This window comes from Rhipicephalus microplus, chromosome 6 (genome assembly GCF_043290135.1).
Source record: "Rhipicephalus microplus isolate Deutch F79 chromosome 6, USDA_Rmic, whole genome shotgun sequence".
Lineage (NCBI taxonomy): Eukaryota > Metazoa > Arthropoda > Arachnida > Ixodida > Ixodidae > Rhipicephalus > Rhipicephalus microplus.
In genome coordinates, this window is record NC_134705.1 from 180,034,836 (window position 1) to 180,056,812 (window position 21,977).

A 21,977-nucleotide genomic window follows, 5' to 3' on the forward strand; every position below is an offset into this window, starting at 1 on the left:
GTAAGTGAATTCTTTTGAATATGTTTTATTTTCTTTTTTTATTTCACAACACTATACCATAATCGATTATTTAGAGCAACGCAGCGAGCCTAACTTTGTGTATTTTAGGCACAAATAACACAAATACACGCATCGTGTCATATTGCAATACAGCTGCACAGTTAAATAACTAGATAAGTGGATATTGAGGGGCTGCTGTACACACCATGACTATATAGCTGTAAACAGCTAATTTAAAGCAGGATGACACGTGTTTTTCGCGCATTTCACCTGCATTCAAAGGTAGTTGGTAGGCAGGTTGTCGTAGCTCTATTGCGTGTTGCAGATATTGGCTGCTTTAAACATGTAAGCGATTCGCAAAATCTGTGGTAAAATTCGTTTACATCACAATCGACTGATTATTTTCGTTTGACGGGAATTTATCCCAGGCAATAGCGTAAAAAACATCCACCGCTGTACTATATCATAATATATATGGCGCTAATTAAATTTGGTTCAAACTATGAAACTATAATTACTATCTCTCTTCCTATACCAATTTAAGAACATGCTCGCTCCGTGACGGCGTGACCTCAAGCGTAATTCAATAAGGAACAAATGGACAAAGCTACTCACACTATTAAGCTACGGTTAACAGTACAAGACAATGCAATTTATCAAAGCTTATCATGCAATAATGCAAAAAAAAAACTTTCGAAATCATATAATGTCCTGCATGTTGAAGCTTTCTTTTTTTGCTCCATAATTATGTAGATGAATATTAGGAAGATAGAAATCATTTTGCCTTTACCAAGCATGTAAACAGTAGCTCATTTGCTCTTCATTGAATAGTTGTTGCGTTTCGGATGATTGAGCCGTCTCTGATATTTCGGGAAAACAGCGCTAGCCTGGGACACACAGAAGTGACAAAACCAGCGCTGTTTTCCCAACGATACAGTACGCACCAACAAGCCCGCATAAATTGACGCTCTATTTATGTCTGGCTGTAAGACTGCCGAAACGCTCGCACTAATGCCGCTAATTATTATTCAGTGTGGTATACGTGCATTGAGAATTCGTACGTAAAGTTGTTCATCACGTTGATATAATTCTTTCGTAGGTGAGAATCCAGCATCGACCAACGTGAGTGCACGGGCTTCGGCAGACCGAAGGAGTGCTGTATAACAAGAATCCCCACCTCCCCCCAGCCGTGATTCAGCCACGGTGTAAGAATAGTTTTCTTACACCGTGGATTCAGCACAGTTTTACGCTCTCCCCTCCCCCTTTCCCAAAGAAAATATCCGCATGACGCCGATGCGCGAGTGGCGCAGAGAGCAAGTTGGCAGTGCCTCCGACTACAGCGCCACTGCTGCGGGATCAGCTAGGAGCAACCGGCTTTCACAACTCTTACATCTAGCCACCCTCTTTGAGCGATGCGCCACGGCCCTTCCTTACCAAAAGTAGGTTGACTGAACGTTTTCTTCTCTACACCTCTTAAAATAAGCTTTTTTTCGTCATGTGAGCTTTACAGTTCAGTTTATCAGCACTTCAGCCAACAAGATAAAGCTAGGCAAATAACTGTTAGTAGAGAAGATAGTAAATTAATAATTATAAGGAGCTTTCGCGAACCGTCTCGGCGCCACCCGGCCGGAATGGTGGTTCGATTGTATGCTCTATATATATGGCGTGAAAAGAATAATGCAATGGAAGCGTGTGTCTCTGACACATCTGAACATCGATCGCTTTCACTCAGCCGATCTGCTCTGATGATGTCGACCGTACACAGTCGTCGGTGCTCCCGCTGCCACGTTCGCACGGTTGAGCGCTGCCTGTTCTAAATTGCCGCTTTTCGGTGGCTATGGGTGTACAATCGGCAACTTTCTCCTGTAGGTTCCTAAAGTGGGGAGGGTAGCTACGTACAAACCTGCGCTTCCATGTGCTGGCACTGCTCGAGGCAGTCTGCCATGTTTTTGTTGTACAAAGTTCATTTTTTTTTTTTCCCAGAAGATAACGCTTGCGATTCATCCAGCTAGCATTTTACAACAACTCAACGCGTCCAATTTTACGTTGTGCTAAAGGCGCGTTTACACCAGAGCGACATGACCCCGGCGGAGAAGACACGAGGAAGACAGACGGTCGGCCGAAGTAAATGACGACGCCTCAAAAAATATGCTGTGTAGTCTAACATCACTGCAGACAGGAAACCCCAGCAAAACGAATCGGCAAACTTGTCTTCGGCAGATCTGTGGTCGAGTGAAAATTTGCCAGTAATTCGTTCCGTTGAACATGAAGTACGGCAACACGATAAACGCTCTTTACAAAAATTACATTTCGCACCAAGGGGAACTATGGGGGGGGGGGGGGGATGCGAAGCAGCGCTGGTGTTGTGTTTCTAATTGTTGTTTCTATTCGTGTGTTCCCGTGTATGTTTCATTTGTGCGTGGAGTTGTTTTTTGACGATAGCGCGAGAACATAACGACGACACAGTCGTACCAACTAGCCCAAGCTGCCACACTTCTAAGTTGTTTTTATGTTATGTACCGCTTATGTTACAACCCCCCCCCCCCCCTCCCATTTGTGTGTATTACCGTGTGCCGCAAAGTGAACAACCAGTGCTACTAGGAGAGTGCAATGGAATGAGCGAGCGCAGCATTATATACGAGCGCCCACGCTAGGAGAGGGGGACAGTTGGGGCATGCGCAGTGGGGGGGGGGGGGGGGCGGACGGTCGCCGATGGACGGACATAGCCCCGAGCAATAGCTGCTCCACATAATGACTAACCTCTGGCATTTGCACCTTGTATCCGATTCTCAAGTTCTACGACTTTGATTTAGTTGTCAATCAGGATATGCTATACACTTTAGCATTTTATAAAGTAGCGTATTGCTGTCACACATTTTTATCAGTAAGCGAAAAACCGAAGCTTTCCGCAACCAACGGGCGTCGTCACAGTTGGCGGCCGCCTGTGACGCAGACGGCAGTGAGCCAAGCGCATGAGTCACGATCCATCGCAAGCCGATGTAAGCCGAGGCGAGTACCGCATGGCAAGTGTTTATTGCGATACCGCATGGAAACTAAAGAATTACGTTGTTTTGGTAGCTGTGCGGCTTCTGAACCATGTCATTAGCAGCGGCAGCGTTCGTTAGTTATAAGCGCCTGTTTCGCAACCTCTTCTCAATACAGGTACGTGAAGTGATTGTCTTTAACAGGGTAGCAAATTATGCCAAATGGAAAAATGCTCGTGACGGTCGGCGATTGATGAAGAATCAATCACCCGCGCTCCACTCGGACGCACGCTTTCGCAGTTTGTTGGCCGTGTCGCGCAGCTGGCGACTGCCGCCGCCGCCGAGAATGGGACGGCGACGCTACGCACGCCGGTCTACCTTCAGCACAAGATGCGCCAGTTGCGACGCAAGCTCATCGAGAAAGATCGAGCAAGGGTGCAGCGGCTCGGTCAACTGGGCAACACTCGTCGGCCCGTGGTCACCTGCCGCCGGCCGGAGCGTAACTGGAACTGGGGACAGACTACAGTGGGACAGCCGCTCGCATCGGGCGGCTGGGCTCGCTCGTCGCGGAGCGACGGCGATCACTTCACGGTGCGGCGGCTGGCCGACGCGCCGCCTCCTCTAGAGGCGGACCCGTTTCCAGACTGGCTGGACCCGCGACTGCTGTCCGCGCTGCAAGCGATGTCCATCACCAGGCCGAGTCCTGTGCAGGTCAGTGTCGCCTTTTACCTGGAACCAGCAAATCGAACGCATCTTTGTATCGGCATATGAACTGTTTGAAGCCCTGCAACATGACCTAAATGAGCAAATTTGATTAGATGGAGCGTCTATGCTGATTCTCTCTGCGTTAGATGGTGATGGATGAGGGTGGAGCTTGTATTTATCGTAAAATGCTGGGAAGTGTCCTCGGTACGGTGGAGTATAATCCAACCAGATTAGGGAGAAGGGCGCTCGGGTGAGGCCACTCATTTGCACTTATCTGGCGCGTGTATCAGATTTGCCAAAAAAGAGAGGGGGCACCTGCTTGTCACTTTACGGTATTTTTAGGCTGTAAACCGACCAAGTCCAGTGGATTACCGTATGACCGTATGAGAGTTTTGAGAAGCCACCTTCAAAGTCATCAGACGCTCTCTGTTTAGAAAGAAGGTTGTTCAAACATGAGACTGTGTCAACTCAATACTGAATTACAGTAATGGCACAAAAGACTTGGGAACTGTATACACAGCACATTATGGCGAAATTAACTGAGTGGACACAATCTCACAAGCACAGATATCCAGAAATCCGAAGAAATGCAAAAGGGGACAGAAATGAACACAGTGCTTGGATCATGTGAAAGCAGCAACAGCCTTGACGAAGACGAGTCCACTTGCCAAGAATGTTGGCACCAGCAACACCCCAAGTTCCGCGATTCCTCATCTCTTCCAGCTTCCATCGTCCACGAATTTCTGCGGGGTCAAGATTTTCACATTTGACTTTGCATGTATGATCAAACTTCAATATGACAAACACAGATATAAAGAAATATCGCTTATAACGAGCCCCGCCGCGGTGGTCTAGTGGCTAAGGTACTCAGCTGCTGCGTCTGCCTTTCCGATGGAGGCGGAATTGTTGTAGGCCCATGTGCTCAGATTTGGGTGCACGTTAAAGAACCCCAGGGGGTCGAAATTTCCAGAGCCCTCCACTACGGCGTCCGTCTCTCATGATCATATGGTGGTTTTGGGTTGTGAAACCCCACATATCAATCAAATCGCTTATAACGAAGTAAATGAAACATAGTCTTGCAAAATATGCAATGTTGGAAATAACCTTTATAACGAATTTTTGGACAAAGCAGAACTTATTTTCTCGTAAGATGCAACTTCGTTATTATATCAATCAGACCTATGTTATAGTGAGGTTTGAGTATATTCTCAAAGGGTGTGCAGACTTTAGTGAAATATCCATTATGCATCTATGAAGCAAATGTTCACCTACGTAACTGCACATATTCTTAATGATGTGTCTTATGCTGAGGATGATGAATAATTATATTTCTAGGCCTTCTTTAATGGAGAGGAAGCTTTACGCAGCTCACTCATTACTCATATCACATGGTGTGACAGGTAATGTGATTCCCTGCCCCTGCTATGCATCATTACAGGTAGTAACATCAATCCCTTACTTTTCAGCATTAAAGTAGTATTAAGTTCTTAACTGGTCATTGCATACTGCATCATGTTATTGATAACCTTAAGGACATTTCTAATTTGCAATACGATACCGATGCCATTTGTAACTGATGCAACAAATTGCCCACGAAAGAAAACTTCTAAATGTCATGTTATGGGAGTAATTAATGGCACCAAAGCCAACAACAACATTTTCTATATCCTTAACAGCTACACTTTAAACCCTGTTACTCCCTTCCGCTGTCTTGGCTTGTATATAACTCACAATTTGTCTTGGAATGTGCACATTTAACATGTAATTAATAACCCTGACAGCATGCTTGGATTTCGATGCCATAACTTCCAATCTGTTCCTGCACACCTAAATTTTAAATTTTACATAACATTCATTAGGTCTTAATTGGAATATGCTTGTTCTGGCTGAGATTAATCTAGCTCCATAATAATTACAGCCCTTGAATTCATTCAGAACCGTGCAGTCCGTTTTGTGCTTTCTAATTCCTTTGCTACGTCCATGTTTCTTCAATGAAAGCTAGTTTAGGTCTACCAATACATAATACTAGTGTTACGCGGTGACTTTTGATCAAGATCGGGTGCAATCCGTATTAAATTTCTTGATCGTCATTGACTTCCTTTGCTCAAGCTGGTGTAGAAAACTTTTTAATAGGCTTGTGTGAATATTCGAATGCTTTAAATGTTCGAACAAATATTAGTGTGCTCAAATTCGCGTCGATTCGAATTCAAATTGCTAAAAGTTTCAATCAATATGAACAGATAGATGTATACAAGTCTGAATTTAATTCCCAGTAGATCTGGTTTCACTGCAGTAAGGAAGTGCTAAGCCATGAAAGCACCTATTCAACTGTATATTGAATTTGTTTGCATATAACCTCCTGTAGAGGTGGTTTCATGGCAGTAGTGGGGTGCTGTGCCATGAATAGTAACGAACCTTCAGTAGTAATCAGTTTTCTTGTCTAGCTGAGATGTCTCTTGTGCTTTTTTTCTTGTTTTTTTTACTTGTGCTAAATGGATTCTCTGCTCGATTTGAAATTTGTTAGAATAACATCGCTTGCCTTTTTTTTCTTTCTTGGAAAGCTCGTGTATAAAGATATTCATATGTTTGTTTCCCATTGTTATTTTTCTGTTGAGTTCACCTGTTATGTACCACGCTCCCAAGATCTTGAAGAAAGAACACCGTATCTATAAATAACTAATATAATATAATAAAAATACACCTTTACAGGGAAAATCTGTACTGCCACGATGCCTCACCACAAAGTTAAATGAACGTGATACCCTTGCAATGATTTATCTTTTTTTTTTTCAGTTTAAAAGCTTACTATAATGGCTTATATGCTCTATGTATAGTAAATTTTAAAATGTAACATATTGAACAAGTTATCACTTGCATTCTACTGAAAGCCATATCCTGCTACTATTCAAAGTTGTTTCCACTTCCTTTGAACCAAAAAGAATGGTATTTGCACAAGCCTTGTTTCAATTTTAAAAAGTTTTAAAAAGAATGGTCATGAAAAATATGCAAATTCCACGTATAAGATGTAGTATATACTATTCGAATTCGATTTGAAATTATATGACAAAAATCACTATCCACTTCTAACCTAAAATTCGCTATTTGCACCTGCCTACTTTATAAAGCTTCGTTCCCAGTCGGGCTTTGTCGTGATTAACAGAGCTCTGTGTAACACTAGTATAAGTGACACTGTAAGTATTTCCGCTTAAGCCTCTTACACAAATATTTTACATTAATTCAGCTCATGGAAGTAATCTTTTCCTTCCCCTAGACTATGCATGTTCGTGATTCAATGATAATGTTAAGGTTAAATTTTTCTTTTGCCGTACTAACTATTGTCACACTTCTTTTTTGTCGCAAACAAGCAGTGACTTTTCCTTCCCCCTAGACTATGCATCTTCATGATTCAATAATAATGTTAAGGTTAAATTTTTCTTTTGCCGTACTAACTATTGCCACACTTCTTTTTTGTCGCAAACAAGCAGTGACTGGAACCCACCATCTCGCCTCTGTTGCTGCAATCAAAAACTGTGCCAGTTTCGAAGTTGCAATTATTGATACACAGTTGGGTCACTTCTCTCTGTAAAGCCTTTGGGCCGCGAGATTGTGCAGTTAAATAACAAAACAAATAAATAACATTTTGACATCACTCCTCTCCTGATGTAGTGCTTGTATAGAGCATGTTCCAATGCAGTTTCCAGCAGTGTCATGGCTCCCTGGTAGAATACTTGACTGCCAGTAGAGTATTTATTTATTTATTTCGATTACCCTCAGGGCACATAAAGGCATTACAGAGGGGGTGGGCAATACAACAAAAACGCAGTAAAAGTTGAACATAAAAATACAAGTCAGTGAGAATACATGTTTAACAACAAAAAGTTATTCAAGGTGCATAACATAATTTGTCAGTGCAGTTTTGAATGATGATGCGTCTTCAATGCAGGAGATAAAGGAGGGAAGGCGGTTCCACTCGGCACTGGTTTTGGGCAGAAAAGAGTCGGAAAAAACATTAATGCGACAGAGAGGAGTGAAAACTTTATGCTCATGATCAAGACGTGATGATATGTATGACGATTGTGATATGAGCTCCTATGTAATTGAATTGTTCAAGTGAAGAATTTTTGGAATTTTTCTTCTAAGCTGTAAATCAAGTAGTCCGAGATCTGATTTCATTAATGAAACGCTAGCTGCGTGGGAATAGTTTGACAAGCTGATCGATTTTGAATGGACTCAATAATGTATGTATGTTCTAATGTAGATTCAAGCACTGGCATGGCTCTCTGGTGGAATACTTGACTGCCGCTCAGAAACATGCTTTCCAATTACACTTTCACTTGCTTGCAAATAGGGATGCCAGTGGGGGTAGCTGGCACGCCTTTGTCTTGTAATGCGCTGCCAGTTATTTCAAGGACCGAAGAAAACAAAAGACAGCATAGGGTGATGCGCAGCAGTTGAGCATGTAATTAATAACCCTAATAGCATGCTAATAGCAAATAATAGCTGCACTCATACTTCAATATAGCAAACACTGATATAACAAAATATTGAATATAACAAAGCAGATGAAAAATAATCTTGCAAAAATAGACATTGTTAAAAATAACCTTTATATAACGAATTTTCTTATATAACAAACTTATTTTTTTTGCAAGATGCAACTTTGTTATAATGAGGCTTGAGTGTAATAAATCCCTGCTTGAACCCTGATTTTTTCGCGTGATCTTTATAAAATCACCTAAGTTTTTGTGCCCCTCGCCTCGTTTCCCAAGGTCTGAGGAGGCAGGTAAGGCTTTCGCCACAATAAAACAATAAACAAATGTGATGCTGCTGCCAGTTCTCCATAGTGACATAAAAAATGCAGCATCATCTTCTTTCAGGTCTCGATCCAACGATTGAGTCGTCGTTAATTTTTTTCGCAAATCTTGTCCCAGGTTGAATGCCTGGAAGTGCTGACGCAAGAAACGAAGCGCCCCGTACTGTGCCTGGCCGAACCCGGCAGTGGCAAAACGCTGGCCTACCTGCTGCCCCTGCTTCAAGGGATGCTGCAGCAGCTTCAGCAGCGGCAGCCGCAGGCCCTGGTTGTGGCACCCAGCCGGGAGCTGGCCGCGCAGTTGGCCGCTGTGGCACACGCTTTGACCAACGCCTGCAACCTCAAAGCGTGCCTTCTGTCAAGCCACGTACAGACCGCTCACGTAGAACAAGCACAGCTGCTGGTAGGTGTGCTTGGGAGTAGGAAGTGGAGGTTCAGTTTCTTTATAATTAGTTACGACTGCGAAAATTACGCGAGCCCCGTCCAAAGAATAGCTGCACCTGCCATTTTGCCTGCAAAATTGAAATGAATTCAAGTTTATTGTTTTGAAAAATCTTGCGGGAGCAGAGGCTAAAGGCTGTGCAGCCTGACAGAGAGGCATCTGCTCCTAATTACAGTTTGGCACATAGGCTGCTGAACTCAGAATATCATGCTAGTATATTTATTTATTTATTTACAGATTACCCACATCGCCATATAGGCATTACTTACATTACTTGCGGGGAGGGGGGGGGGGACAAAAACATAAGCAGTGCAAGGGAACGCGTAGCAGGGATATATACGCGCATATACAAAAGTCACCATAACATTAGTAAGGATCAACAAACACATTCTCAATACATGTAGTACGGACATAATGCAAGGAAAACTTCAAAACATAGTTGTTAAGCTGCTCTGCTCTCTTATTGTTTAAGGAAAGAACAAGTAGAAAAAAAGTATTAGTTCTACATTTGGATGTACAGATATTTTTGCTGTTATCACAGCGAGTGGATGTGTAGTGTTATTCAGCAAGGTAGCTATTGTGATTGATACACGTGTTAGAGCGATACATCTGGTGGAACAGTTTAAGTCGTAGTTTCCGTCGACATATGCGGAGCCGATCCAATCTCAAAGTGGCCTTCCAATCTCAAAGGGGCCATAATTATTTAAAACGAACCCTGCTGCTTGGTTCTGAAGTTCTGTTCTTCTATTTTATTTATACGATAGTTCTGGTGGGGGTCCTATATTATGCATGCATAAAGAGGCATAGACATGACCTGCAAAAAATATAGTTTCCTTGGAATTTTGCGTCGCCTGTTTGAAATTCTCGCGAATGAAGTAAAATGTCCTACTAGCTTTGGCTATGGCAGTGTCAGTGTGTTTGTTCCATGTAAACAGTGTGTTAAAATGAACGTCGAGATACCTCTAATGGCGGTGTATGTTGATAAGTACGCTGTGTATATTATATTGATCACATGATTTTGATATTTTCCTTGAGAAGCTGGGTGCCTATGCTATGCACTTCCTCAAGTTTCACAGCTATGGAGTTGCATTTGGTGCAAGATTTAGTACTACACGAATCGCTCCTGAAGATTTTGTGTGTGTGTGTCTGTTTCTGTGTGAATGTATTGTGCATAACAACACTTATTCTTTTTCCTTTTGCGTTATAGTGACTATACACTTAGCTCAAGGATCTATCAGTCAAACCTTTATTCGCAATCACGTTTGTATACACATGGAGGTACATAGTATACAGAAGAAGGCCTCATAGCACATGGCTGAATGTAGACATCATTTTAGTAAATTACATCTCGATAAGTGCGAAAAAATGGCAACAAAAGGCATTTAGTAATTAGTTATAACTTTGGAAACAATAACAAATGTACAAATTATAAATATCGTGATGCTTCAATTAATAACAATACTTCTTAGTAGGCCCTGAAATCATGGTCGTCGGCAGGATTTATTCGTGGGAAGTGCAAGCCACTGTTTTATTGCGATGGGGGGAGGGGGGGAAAGGAAGCACTACACGCATACCGCAATATATCAAACCCGAATATAACAAAGTATCGGTTATAACGAAGTAAATTAAAAATAGCCTTGAATTAGATATACTGTTAAAAATCAACCCTTATATGAATTATCAGATATAACAAACTTATTTTCTTGTAAGGTGCAACTTTGTTATAATGAGGCTTGAGTGTATTGTAGGTTTGGTAAGGGCAAGTGCTGGTGAGGCCGTAGGGGGGCTTCTTCTGCATCCCTCCTGCCCATGCCTGAAACACGTTGAAGTGACCACACCCAAATCACAGATCACAGTCCAGCCGAGTCCCCACAACCGAAGAGCTACGCTACATGGTGTTTAACACGTGTAAAGGACAAACATGTGCCCAATAAACGCCTTTAGTATCAAAATAATATGCCCAGAGACAGTGTGAAAAACAATAAAAAATATAGAAATGCAGTACTGTTTACGAGCGGGGAAGACAATAAACAAACACTCTTTTAAATGCTCCCAGTGGCAATGCTTTAGTGATTAAATGGACACAAAAACTGTGGCCTCGCAATTTTTTTTTAATGCAATGTGTTGCTGGGGGTTTGTTAGTCATAGCACGGCACATCATTTGCTGCAGCATGCGAAAGATAATACATTACAGGCCCCTCAACATCGACCACTTTCGCTTTGAGAGAGCTCCAAAAACGACGAGCCACCGGGTGCAGCTATCGCCACCTAGCGTGTGCACCTCTCGACCACAGCGGCAAACAGAAGTGGGACGCATTTCGACATAATCCACATCGAGAATTCCTTTCGAATGGGAAATGGGACTGCAGTGTCGCCAAACAAAATTTTTAACGAGGAGGAGCGGCAAGGCATTAGCGACCAGCCGCCGGGAAGTATAAACTGCGGGAACCAACAGGACAAAAGAAAAATGGCAGCTATGAGGTCATCATAGCTTGTTTTTATTGACTCCAGCGTTGTGAGGTTTGGGAAGCAGGGAGGTTCCCAATAGATCCCTTTAGATAGTATCAGTATCTTAAAGTTTCGAAGTTCAGTATTGCAATAAAATACCTTCCAAACAATATTCGCCCTTGATATTTTGTAGATGACATACGCATGTTCACAGGAATGGATCTCGCAGGCAATCTCGGCCGCGAAATTTTGTGTCGGTACCCCTTTCATGCTACTGCGTTCTTACATAAGTTTTGTCTGTATGGACAGGCAAACAATCGTGCCAGTGCATTTCGCAAAGCCACTGATGTCTGTGGCAACGGCTCAAAAAACAATTTATGCAGGTTTCCACTCCAGGTGTGCTCCGGCATACGGACCTGCGGCGTGTCACGCGGCTGGTGCTGGACGAGGTGGACACCTTGCTCGACGGCAGCTTCCTCGAATCCATCACCGGCATTGTGGATGAGGTACAGTGCTTCTTAAAACCCGTCATAGTACTCTTATACCTCATTATAACAAAGTTATAACACGAAAATAAGTTTGCTATATCAAAAAATTTATTATTAATGTACACTCCGAACTATATTTCTATTGCTAGACTATTTTTCATATACTTTCTTATAACCAATATTTTGTTATATCCAGGTGTTATAACTATGTAGTCATTTGGGCACACTACCTGACTACACTCGTGCTGACAATGCATTGGAAATTACGTATAGGGTGTGCCCCATCTTGCACGAAACTGTTAATAGGCATTTACATTTATTCAAGCGTCTGAATTATTCGGATGAGTGTATCAGTGTAACGGTATTTGAATTGGCTTTGACATAAATTTAGAACTTTAGAAATCTTGATGTATTCAAAGGAAATCAATAGGTGTGTGAAGTACCACATGCAAGTTTTCTGGAAAGATAACTTCACTGCATCAAGAGGGCATTGTGCCGAAAAATTTTCCTAGTGAAAAACTGCACTGCTGCTAACCAATGCTAGAAGTTTAAATGCCCATATTACCTTCATGTGGGCTATTATTATTATTATAATTATTATATTATGTTTAGAAGCTTGTTATACAGGTTTATATGTGCAAACATATCGAATTTCAAAACACAATATATTTTACCACTTATAGCTTGCACCCTGCTACTTTTCAGAGTTGCTTATGAAAAAAAAAAAAAAAAAAGTGACATTTGGAGAAGCCTGGCTCTAATTCGTGAAAACATTTGAAAGTTACTAGGGCCATGTCAAAAATGCTCATTTTATTTTTTAAACATGTAGTAATCACATTTACTCTTTGAGCTGTGGGATTAGAAATTATTTGACCAAATCACTGTTACTTTCGGGCCTTGAATTTACTGTTCGCCCATTCCTAGATTTCAACCCTGTCGAGGTCAGTGACGTCCTTGTATGTCCTCGGCGAACGATTTCAATATGGTTGATGATGGACACATACCATGTTTAGACGATTGTAAGCCGACATAAGTGTAGATCGACCGCCTAAAATCACATGGCAAAAAAAATAGAGGGAAGGGGGTCTGAAGAATGAGCGTATTTCAAACATGAAGAACTATTTAAAATTTCTTTGAAGAAAATGGAATCGGAGTCCGGTGTGCCACGGTGGCTTTACACTTGTGCTTGAAAGCTGTGCAGGAAAGCTAGGTTCGCAGAAATACGTGGGGGTAATTTTCAGAAAGACGTTACAACCGAAACTAATTTCGATTCTAGGTCATCATCGCCTGTATGTTAAGAACGGGAACCTTTTTTGATTATTCCTCTTACTTGCCATGTGCTGCTATAATGCGGAAATAAGTACAGTAGACTCCTGATAATTCAAAGTCGCTAAATTGGAATTTTCGGTTAATCAGTAGTCAAGAGGTCGTCCCGTCAGGTTTGTATGCAACCCCATAGAAAAAAATGCTCGATAATTCAAAGTTGAAAGCCCACAATATTGGTTAATTAGAACTTATTTTTTAACCTAGAACCTCAAGGCAACCATTATTTTTAATAAAATGCACAATTTAAGTGCCAGAACAGCTACTGCACTGCTGTTGTCACCATCGTAGCTGTCCGCAGTGCACTGTTGTCGCCGTTGCCGTTGTGCGCAGTGCCACAGTGCATGAAGTGGCAAGATTGTTCAGTCAGTGTCCCCGTGTCGAACATCGAACTATCCGTTCCACTGTTCCAGTCTTTTTCCCTCGAGTCTCGTCTCTCCTTGTGTTTCGTTTACAGTGTCAGCTGCGTATTGCAGGTAGTTTCCCCGTGTTCGGCTGGTCGCGTCGTTGGATATCGACAAAACGTGACTCGTACCGAACACTTGATCTGGCGACGAAAGTCAAAGTTCTGAAAGAAGTGGAGCAGGGAGGCCTTGCCAAGCAAGACATTGCACGGAAGTACGGCATTAAGCCTAACACGCTCTCGAATTTCATAAAAAATAAGTGTTCGGTAATGGATGCTTTTGCGAATGACAAGTTCAAGATGTCACGGAAGCGAATGCACACTGGCGCTTACCCGGATTTGGAGAAGGCGCTGCTGATTTGGATCAAAGAGACACGCAACAGCAAACTTCCTCTCAGTGGCGAGGTCGTTTCAGCAAAAGCCTTATCGCTTGCATCAATGTTTGACATCAAGGACTTCGCTTCTTCGGATGAATGGCTGATGCGCTTCAAACAGCGTCATGACCTGGTTTTCAAGGGCATGTGTGGAGAGAAGCGCTTCTTCGGATGAATGGCTGATGCGCTTCAAACAGCGTCATGACCTGGTTTTCAAGGGCATGTGTGGAGAGAAGGCGTCAGTTGACCAGGAAACATGTGCTGCGTGGAAAACAGAGAAGCTTCGCAAGTACCTCGAGGAGTATTAGCCAAAAGACATCTTTAACGCAGACGAGACTGCACTTTTTTTATCGGTTGCTACCAGACAAGACTCCGACGTTTAAAAACGATGATTGTGCTGGCGGTGAACAAAGTAAGGAAAGGGTGTCAGTTATGATCGCCGCAAACATGACTGGCACTGAACGTTGCACGTTGTCGCCGTCTTGTGATTAAGAAGGCCGCTAAGCCTAGGTGCTTTAAAGGCATCAGGACCCTTCCCCTTGACTATGCTTCAAACAGAAAAGCGTGGATGATGTCTGACATTTTCAGGGACTGGATAAGCAAACTGGATCAGAAGTTTGCGTCATCAAACCGCAAGGTGGTGTTCCTTGTAGACCAATGCAGTGCCCACATGGACGCATCAGCCTTGAGTGCCATCCATCTTGCATACTTGCCCGCAAACTCTAAGTCTGTGTCGCAGCCCATGGACCAGGGCATAATCAAAAATGTGAAGGTCTTGTACAGGAAGCATCTTGTTCAGCGCATGATTCTGTGCATGGATAAGTCCTCGCTATACGAGGTGAGTTTAATTAGTGCCGTCCACATGCTAGCGCGAGAGGGGGGCCGCGTGAAAAATGAGACCATCGCCAACTGCTTCTGGGCCTGTGGTTTTGTGGCAAATTCTTCAGGAGAGGCTTCTCCTTGTCCACTGGCGGAAATGCGAAGCAAGCTCGACGACAGTAGCAAGCTCGACGACAGTAGTAGCAAGCTCGACGACAGATTTTTTGAGAATTTATGTTGGTGCTTCTCATGAATATGTGTATGTAGCAACACATTTTTAAAAATTTTATGTTCACCCTTAAAAAGTTACAATATTTATCTGAAATAGACTCACCCGAAGAATTTAAATGAGTAGTAAAAAAATTGACCCTTGAGAGTCACATTTGGTGAAAAAATTCAACCCTCAAAGCGTTATGAATGAGAAATAATGTTGCGCACTAACTACATTGTACCGAGGCATTGGCCAGAAACACAAACATTAGGAAATTTGTGTTTCCTATTGTTTTGCATTTAATTTCAAGCAATTCTAGCCAGGATGATAACACAAAAGTACCGTAATTACTCGAATCTAACGCGCACCTTTTTTTCGGTTAGGCGAGTTCATAAATCGCATGCGCGTTAGAATCGAGTACGAACAAAAAAATTACGGTCAATCTATTGCCATCGACAAATTCAAAATGGCCGCCCCCTACGTGCGTCGGCATGGCGCGTCGGCCATTTCTGCCTGTGTGTTTCCCATGTGCGGCACTTCGTACGTGTGCTGAGGAGTTCGTCATCTAGTAGTGCATTAGCATCGACGGCGTGGAAGGGCCGACTCCAAAAACTCGATAGCACCACGATGCCGCTTTTAAAAGAAAAGTCATGGCGTGTGCAGAAACGGACGGAAATCGGGCCGCATCGCGGTCGTTCGGAGTTCCCGAAACGTGCGTGCGGGACCGGCGGAAACAAAAGCAAAAGATTCTCGACAGCAAAGCTTCACGCAAAGGCTTCAGTGGACAACAGCAGGGTCGGTTTCCGCAAATTAAAGAGCTGCTCGGCAAGTATGTGCTTGAGCAGCGAGCGGCACAGCGGCCCGTGAGGACAGAACTGCTCCAAGTGCGGGCTATGCAATTAGTCTTGGAAAAAGGTCTAATGCAGAGCCAGTTTAAAGCGAGCAGGTGCTGGCTAACTAACTTTATTTAGAGGAAAGGCTTTTCCCTACGAAGGGGAACATGCATATGCGAAAAGTTTTGCGGAGGAGTACGATGAAAAGCTTCACAGTTTTCAGAGGTTCGTCCTAAACTTGCGGCGCAACAACGGCTACCTGCTTGGGCAAATCGGAAATGCCCATCAGACGCCTCTTTACTTCGACATGGCTGGCACCACAACCGTCGAGAAGAAGGGGGCGAAGCAAGTTCGCGTGCTGACATCGGTCCACGGTAAAACTACCGTGACGGAAAGCTCTGTTACACATCAGATGGGCACAAGCTTCGCCCGTACCTCATATTTAAATAGAATACGCTCCCGAAAGGAGTAGTTTTTTCGAGTGGTGTGATCGTGCGGGCCGGCGAGAAAAATGGGTGCGCGTTGCAATTGATGTCTTACGTTTTTTTTTTTTTCGCGGTGGAAATCGGGTGCGCGTTACAATCGAGGGCGCGGTAGAATCGAGTAAATACGGTAGCTAGTGTCGTCCACGATACAATCAAGGGCCAATACAGTTGATCAAAGGTCGATACAATCAAGGGCCAATACAGTTGATCAAAGGTCGATACAATCAAACTCTAGCATCGTTTTAGTGCCACTAAGGTCATTTCGAAATGAAAATGACGCACCGCAGTGTTCGTGTTTTTATTGCATGCTCCCCTCTGTACATGTTAGTCCGGTTATGGTGGAGCGTACACCAGAAATGCCTGAGTTAGTGACTTCAATTTGCTTCTTGCAATTCATTATCTAGTTGTCCTAATTATCAAAGGGTCAGTAGGTCATCTGTAGGCATTTCTAAGGGACGTCCAGCTGCAGTATTCTTGCCACCGACTATGCACTAATTTGTGTTAGTAAGTACAGATCATTGAAATACGAAAAATGTGTGATTAGGGGCACCCCTAGGCGTATTTCTTAGGCAGTGGCGAGTGGGGGGACTTCGACTCTATTTTATGTGTGTTTGTGCAGGTATGTGTGCATGTATACATAGATGCATACAAAATGGAAAGATTTTTGTGGAGGGTAGATGTGTCCGAACTTTCCAAACCAGCCGCCCTGCTACTCCAATCAAAGTGCATGTTTTTTCCTTATTTTTTTACTTCTTTAACAGATGGTACGTCCAGACACACAGCTGGTACTGGTGGGCGCGGCACGACCCGATCATGATGCCCTGTCACATCTGCTGGGTGACCAGGAGGCGGACCTGTTGCGCATCACCAGCCCGCAGCTCCACCGGCTGCTGCCCCACGTGGAGCACCGATTCCTCCGCGTGCGGCCTGCGGCCAAGATGGCCAAGCTGATGGAACTGCTGCGGAGTAGGGGCCAGGCGCAGTTGGTGTTTGCCAACACGAGCGCCTGCTGCAAGTGGCTGGGCCACCTGCTTCGCGAGAATGGCATGGAGGCCGCCTGCCTCCACGGGGAAATGCCTGCGCAGGTGCGGTTGAAGAACCAATCTTAAGCGAAGCTTGTATCATCTCAGAAGTGGCATTGGCTTTGTAAACAGCCAAATGAATCTGACTAGCAGTTAGTTAAGCCAGGGAAATGGTAAAAGACGTCAGTTGTTATTTTTATGAATTGTATGTAAACTAAAATGCATTGAAGCGGATGAAAAATTACCCGTTTTGTCAGTGAGATCTGAGCCCACAACCTGCAGGTTAAGATCTGACAATCTAAATTGCTGGCCATGTAGGCAGGGGTTTGGTTCCATCCAGATGATTTCTTGGGCACATACGAGTGGAAGTACACTCAAACCTCGATATAACGTACCCGTATGTAACGAAAGATTGGTTAAAACGAAGTAAATGAAGAATAGTCTGGCAATAAATGCAGTGTTAAGAAAACATCTTTATAACAGTTTTTTTTAATATAACGAAGTTAATTTCGTATAAGATGCAAGTTGATTATGATGAGGTTTCACTGTGAATGTTTGCCTAACAGAATCGCAGTTAAACTTTGCAGACTCTTTTCCTTGTTGAATGAGATTCACGCTTGATATCTCGTTTCAGGAACGACGACAACAATATGCACGCTTTGCCAAGGGCGAGACGGACTTCTTGGTGTGCACCGATCTGGGATCACGGGGCCTAGACACGTCACGTGCCAGCCGCGTGATTAACTTTGACCTGCCTGCAGACGTGGCCGACTACCTGCACCGAGCGGGCCGCGTGGGTCGCCTGCAGGGAAGCCCGCATGCCACAGTCATTAGTCTCGTGGCGTCTGTGGCCGACGTGCATTTGGCGCAGAGTATTGAGGTCAGAGTCGGCCTCTGTTCTCATTTTAAGACAAAGGTTAAGCTGTGGACCTCTGGTTTTAAACCATTTCTCACAGAGTTTCTTGCAGGCAAAAGGAAAATTGTAAACCTGTCTAGGAACTCTTGGAAGGAGATTTTCTATAAACGCTACCTTAATAAGTTTTTGAAGGTTGAAAAACTAATTGAGTCTTGGAGTATCAAGTTTACAACTCAGTAAATCAGTGATGCAGAAAGCTTTATCGCAAGTTAGTGAACTTGACCTGATAGATGACCTGCCTTTGCTTCTTGTGAGTGGCTTGCACTACAGTCCACACTGAGCATCAAAAGACTGCATATTGCAACACTTCAATTTGTGTGTGTGTGTGTGTGTGTGCGTATGTGCAAGCATGCGTGCGTGCATGTGTGTGTGTGAAATTTCATGTACTTTTCTGCTGTGCATATTTTTGTATTCCTTTGTCTACTTGCTGTAAAGCACTGTTATTAATAATAGCATAATAGCTGTCGGGGTTTTATGTCCCAAAAAGCACGATAAGAAATTTCGGGGTGGAGGGCTCTAGAAATTTTGACCACCTGGAGTTGCTGCTGTAACTTGCACCTAAATCTAAGTGCACGGACCTCTCTAGCCTTTGCCTGTGTTGAAATGCAGCCACTGTGGCCAGGATTCAGTCCTGCAACATTTTGGTCAGCAGTCGAGGATGACCTGTTATTATTGGTTTTTCTGTTTGAAACGTGGCACTCTAAAAATTAAAAAGGGGTGCAGACATCCGTGTCACGCACCTCGATTGTTGGGTACGTGCAGCAGCAGCTTTGTGTGCACGACTTTTTTTGTTGTGGCTTGAACATTCCAGACTCCATTAACTGGCCTTATAAACGGTTTATACTGTAATTTGTATTTTATAAATAGTCCAAACCTCGATATAACGAACCCAGATATAACGAAATATCAGTTATAATGAGGTAAATGAAATATAGTCTTGTAATAGATATCGTGTAAGGAATAAACCATTATAACGAATTTTCGGATATAACAAACTGTATTTTTGTGTAGGATGCAACTTTTTTATAATGAGGTTTGAGTGTAATATGTTCGTAACACCCACTGTTGTGTGTTGTTCATGCAGATAGCTGCCCGTGAGGCAAGGCCCATCAATGATAGGTGATGGCCCAAGAAGCATTTCCTGTACCAGCAAGGCGGACAGATGAAGAAGAGAGCCAACAGGACGTGAAAGTCTCATCTCCATAACCAACGAGCATTGAAAATGGCCTCGTTGCACTAGCCAATAGGATCTAAAAGTGAGGAGTTGCCAGGACAGCCACTCTACCTAAACCACTGGAAGTGTGTTCTCCAACTGTATTACACCCTGGATTTGTTCAGTGTAGACACTGAAAATATTATGCACCGAATTTATGCCTCTCTATGTGGTACGTTATTTTTTTTTGTGGCTGCCAGTTTCATCACACTAAATTAATCCAAAGACCCAATTATTTATTTTGAACGTGTTTCAGGTTTCTTTCAAATAGCACGGACATTGCTCTATGAACCGGTTGGTTGAACACAGACGCCGAAGAACTTACTGTATTTACACGATTGTAGCACACTCTTTGTTTTGTTTTTTTGTCTTGTAGCGATTCTTCGAAATATGACACTGATCAGGACAGAGTTTGAAATCAAAACTGAAACTAGTTGCGTACAAATCTTGCCTTAGATTTCGTATCCTGTCTCCCAGACTTGCTACGGAAGTTCGTCAGAGATCTTAAGCATGCCCAGTGTTCTGCTTAATATACTGTGAAGATTAGGTGACTTGTAAATACAGATGTGTCATTCATGCTGTCTCACTGTACTATGTCTCTTTTATTGTAAATATTCTCCGCATTGTTTAGCCAAGCTTTACGGGGCTCGCGATGCCAGGTGGCAAAGACAAACAATAAAACACAAATTGATAGCTTTGGAGTGTTTCCTTTAGCTGTTTGCCTTGTGCATAGAGTCTAGTTTTATGTGGTGCTCTTACCTCGAGGCTGCATTGTGTGTCTCATGATGACCGTCATAACACCACCATCTGGGTGCCTGTACCATACCACGAAATATGGAATGCTATTTCATGATACGCTAGAGCCCCCGTCATGGGCAGGGCTAGTGATTCAAGATGCGAAGATGTGGAGCAATCAGAATATTATTCTGCGCTACGATAGAGCCCTGCTTCTTGTTCTGCAAGCTTGGTCATTGTATTCAACAACAAAGCAGTCAACAATTCCTAATAGCGAAGTTGTTAAGCGAATCATTCCTTGTCCACCCTTTGGCAAAAAACTATCACCATCATAAAGCGCATAGTGCTTCTCGTAAAAACACCTAGAGGGAAATATGGCGCCACCGTTTATGCGAATTTCTTAAGGTTGGAGCGCTGGGAATGACGGTATATGTGCCTGCAATGCTTGTGTTGGCTGGTGTCGAGCAAAACTACAGCTCGAAAGCCACTGCGCAAATTAAGCTTCTCTGAAACAAAACTTTATAAACAGATCTCGTTCATGCATACTATATTTTAAAATAAAAGCCCACTCACCTTAATGGCTCAACCAAATGGCAAAAAAAAAAAAAAAAAAAAAAAACAGGACGTAAATGGCAGAGGAAACACTGGCTTTGTCGTCTGCCTGCCAAGTTTAGCGGCCACTGGTTACTTTTTACGCTTTGTAAAATTTTACATCGACGCAGAAGTTTTGAGTGTTAAATAACACATGTTTCTGTGCAATGGCAAAACACAAATAGCTTATTACATACTCTTTTCGTAAGAAATCAACCATTTTAACGTGAAGCCAGACGCATCCTCGAGGTACACAAATCCGAGTCAAGTTCGAAGCTCGCGTATCCCAGCATTCCCTTGCATCCAGCAGCTCACTAGTGCCATATTTCCCTTTAGGTCATTTTGTGAAAAACTTTATGATAAAGGTCGGGTAAATCCCACTGCTCAGCACTGGTCCACGAAAACTGCAAAAGAAACAGTTAGCCCAACAAACAAATATGTGCCACAAAGGTTCGGTGAATCTCACTGCACACAACTTCCACTAAAAAGAAAGAAAGCAACAGTTAAATTCATATAACCAATTCTTGGCCAATCCCCGTGAGTGGGTATGAGCCATTTCTGAGGCATTATCATCATCATCACCTAACAAAATGCGAAGCGGCAACTGCGAGCAGAACACCCAGAGTGCATACAATGAGAAAATAGTAGTGATCGGGAAAGGTAACGGCAGCTGTGAGAAGACTCTAAATTGATAGAAGGCCTACACACACGCACGACAAGCTCTTGTCGTGTCTCTGACTCTGTGTGGTTTAACTCGAATATCACTGCGCTGAGAATCAGAAACGTAGAAACAACCTAGAATCACCTTGCCACACCCTAGTCAGCATCTAGAATTAACTGAGAAACAAGCTGCACCACCTATTTAAAGCCTAAGAACAACTTCGAAGCAACCGGATATCAGTCTTCAGAATCATCCATTTTCGCTGTTTCAAAGCTTGCGTAACTTGGTGCATGCTTCGCCCATTTTTTTTTTTGTTTTCAGTGTTGCGTCAAAAATCACGTCTATGTACTCCAAACCCGCTGGAATTTCGAACTCTTGCTGCACTCAACTTGGAGACTCAAGCAATATAATTGATGTAGCTGCAGACTGCACTAACAGGGAACGTCTTGTAGCTTTCCTGTTCTATATAATTGAAATGGTATTCAGTCATCCTAATGCCAGTTAAAAGGAATGA

The 21,977-nt window shown here is 43.2% G+C and overlaps 1 protein-coding gene across 2 annotated transcripts; it reads left to right on the forward strand.

Annotated features, from left to right (window-relative positions):
- The first annotated feature begins 1,276 nt into the window (after nucleotides 1-1,276).
- Nucleotides 1,277-19,644, forward strand: Dbp21E2 (putative ATP-dependent RNA helicase Dbp21E2). Of its 2 annotated transcripts, none has more exons than XM_075867193.1 (7): nucleotides 1,277-1,439; nucleotides 3,285-3,695; nucleotides 8,621-8,902; nucleotides 11,773-11,895; nucleotides 17,087-17,410; nucleotides 17,982-18,227; nucleotides 19,348-19,644. In XM_075867193.1, exons 1-7 carry the CDS (start codon nucleotides 1,413-1,415, stop codon nucleotides 19,384-19,386), a joined length of 1,452 nt encoding a protein of 483 aa, XP_075723308.1. In that variant the 5' UTR covers nucleotides 1,277-1,412; the 3' UTR covers nucleotides 19,387-19,644. The 2 variants fall into 2 exon arrangements, with proteins under 2 accessions (XP_075723308.1, XP_037274362.2); XM_037418465.2 differs by lacking the exon at nucleotides 1,277-1,439 and adding an exon at nucleotides 2,988-3,162.
- The last annotated feature ends 2,333 nt before the right edge of the window (nucleotides 19,645-21,977 follow it).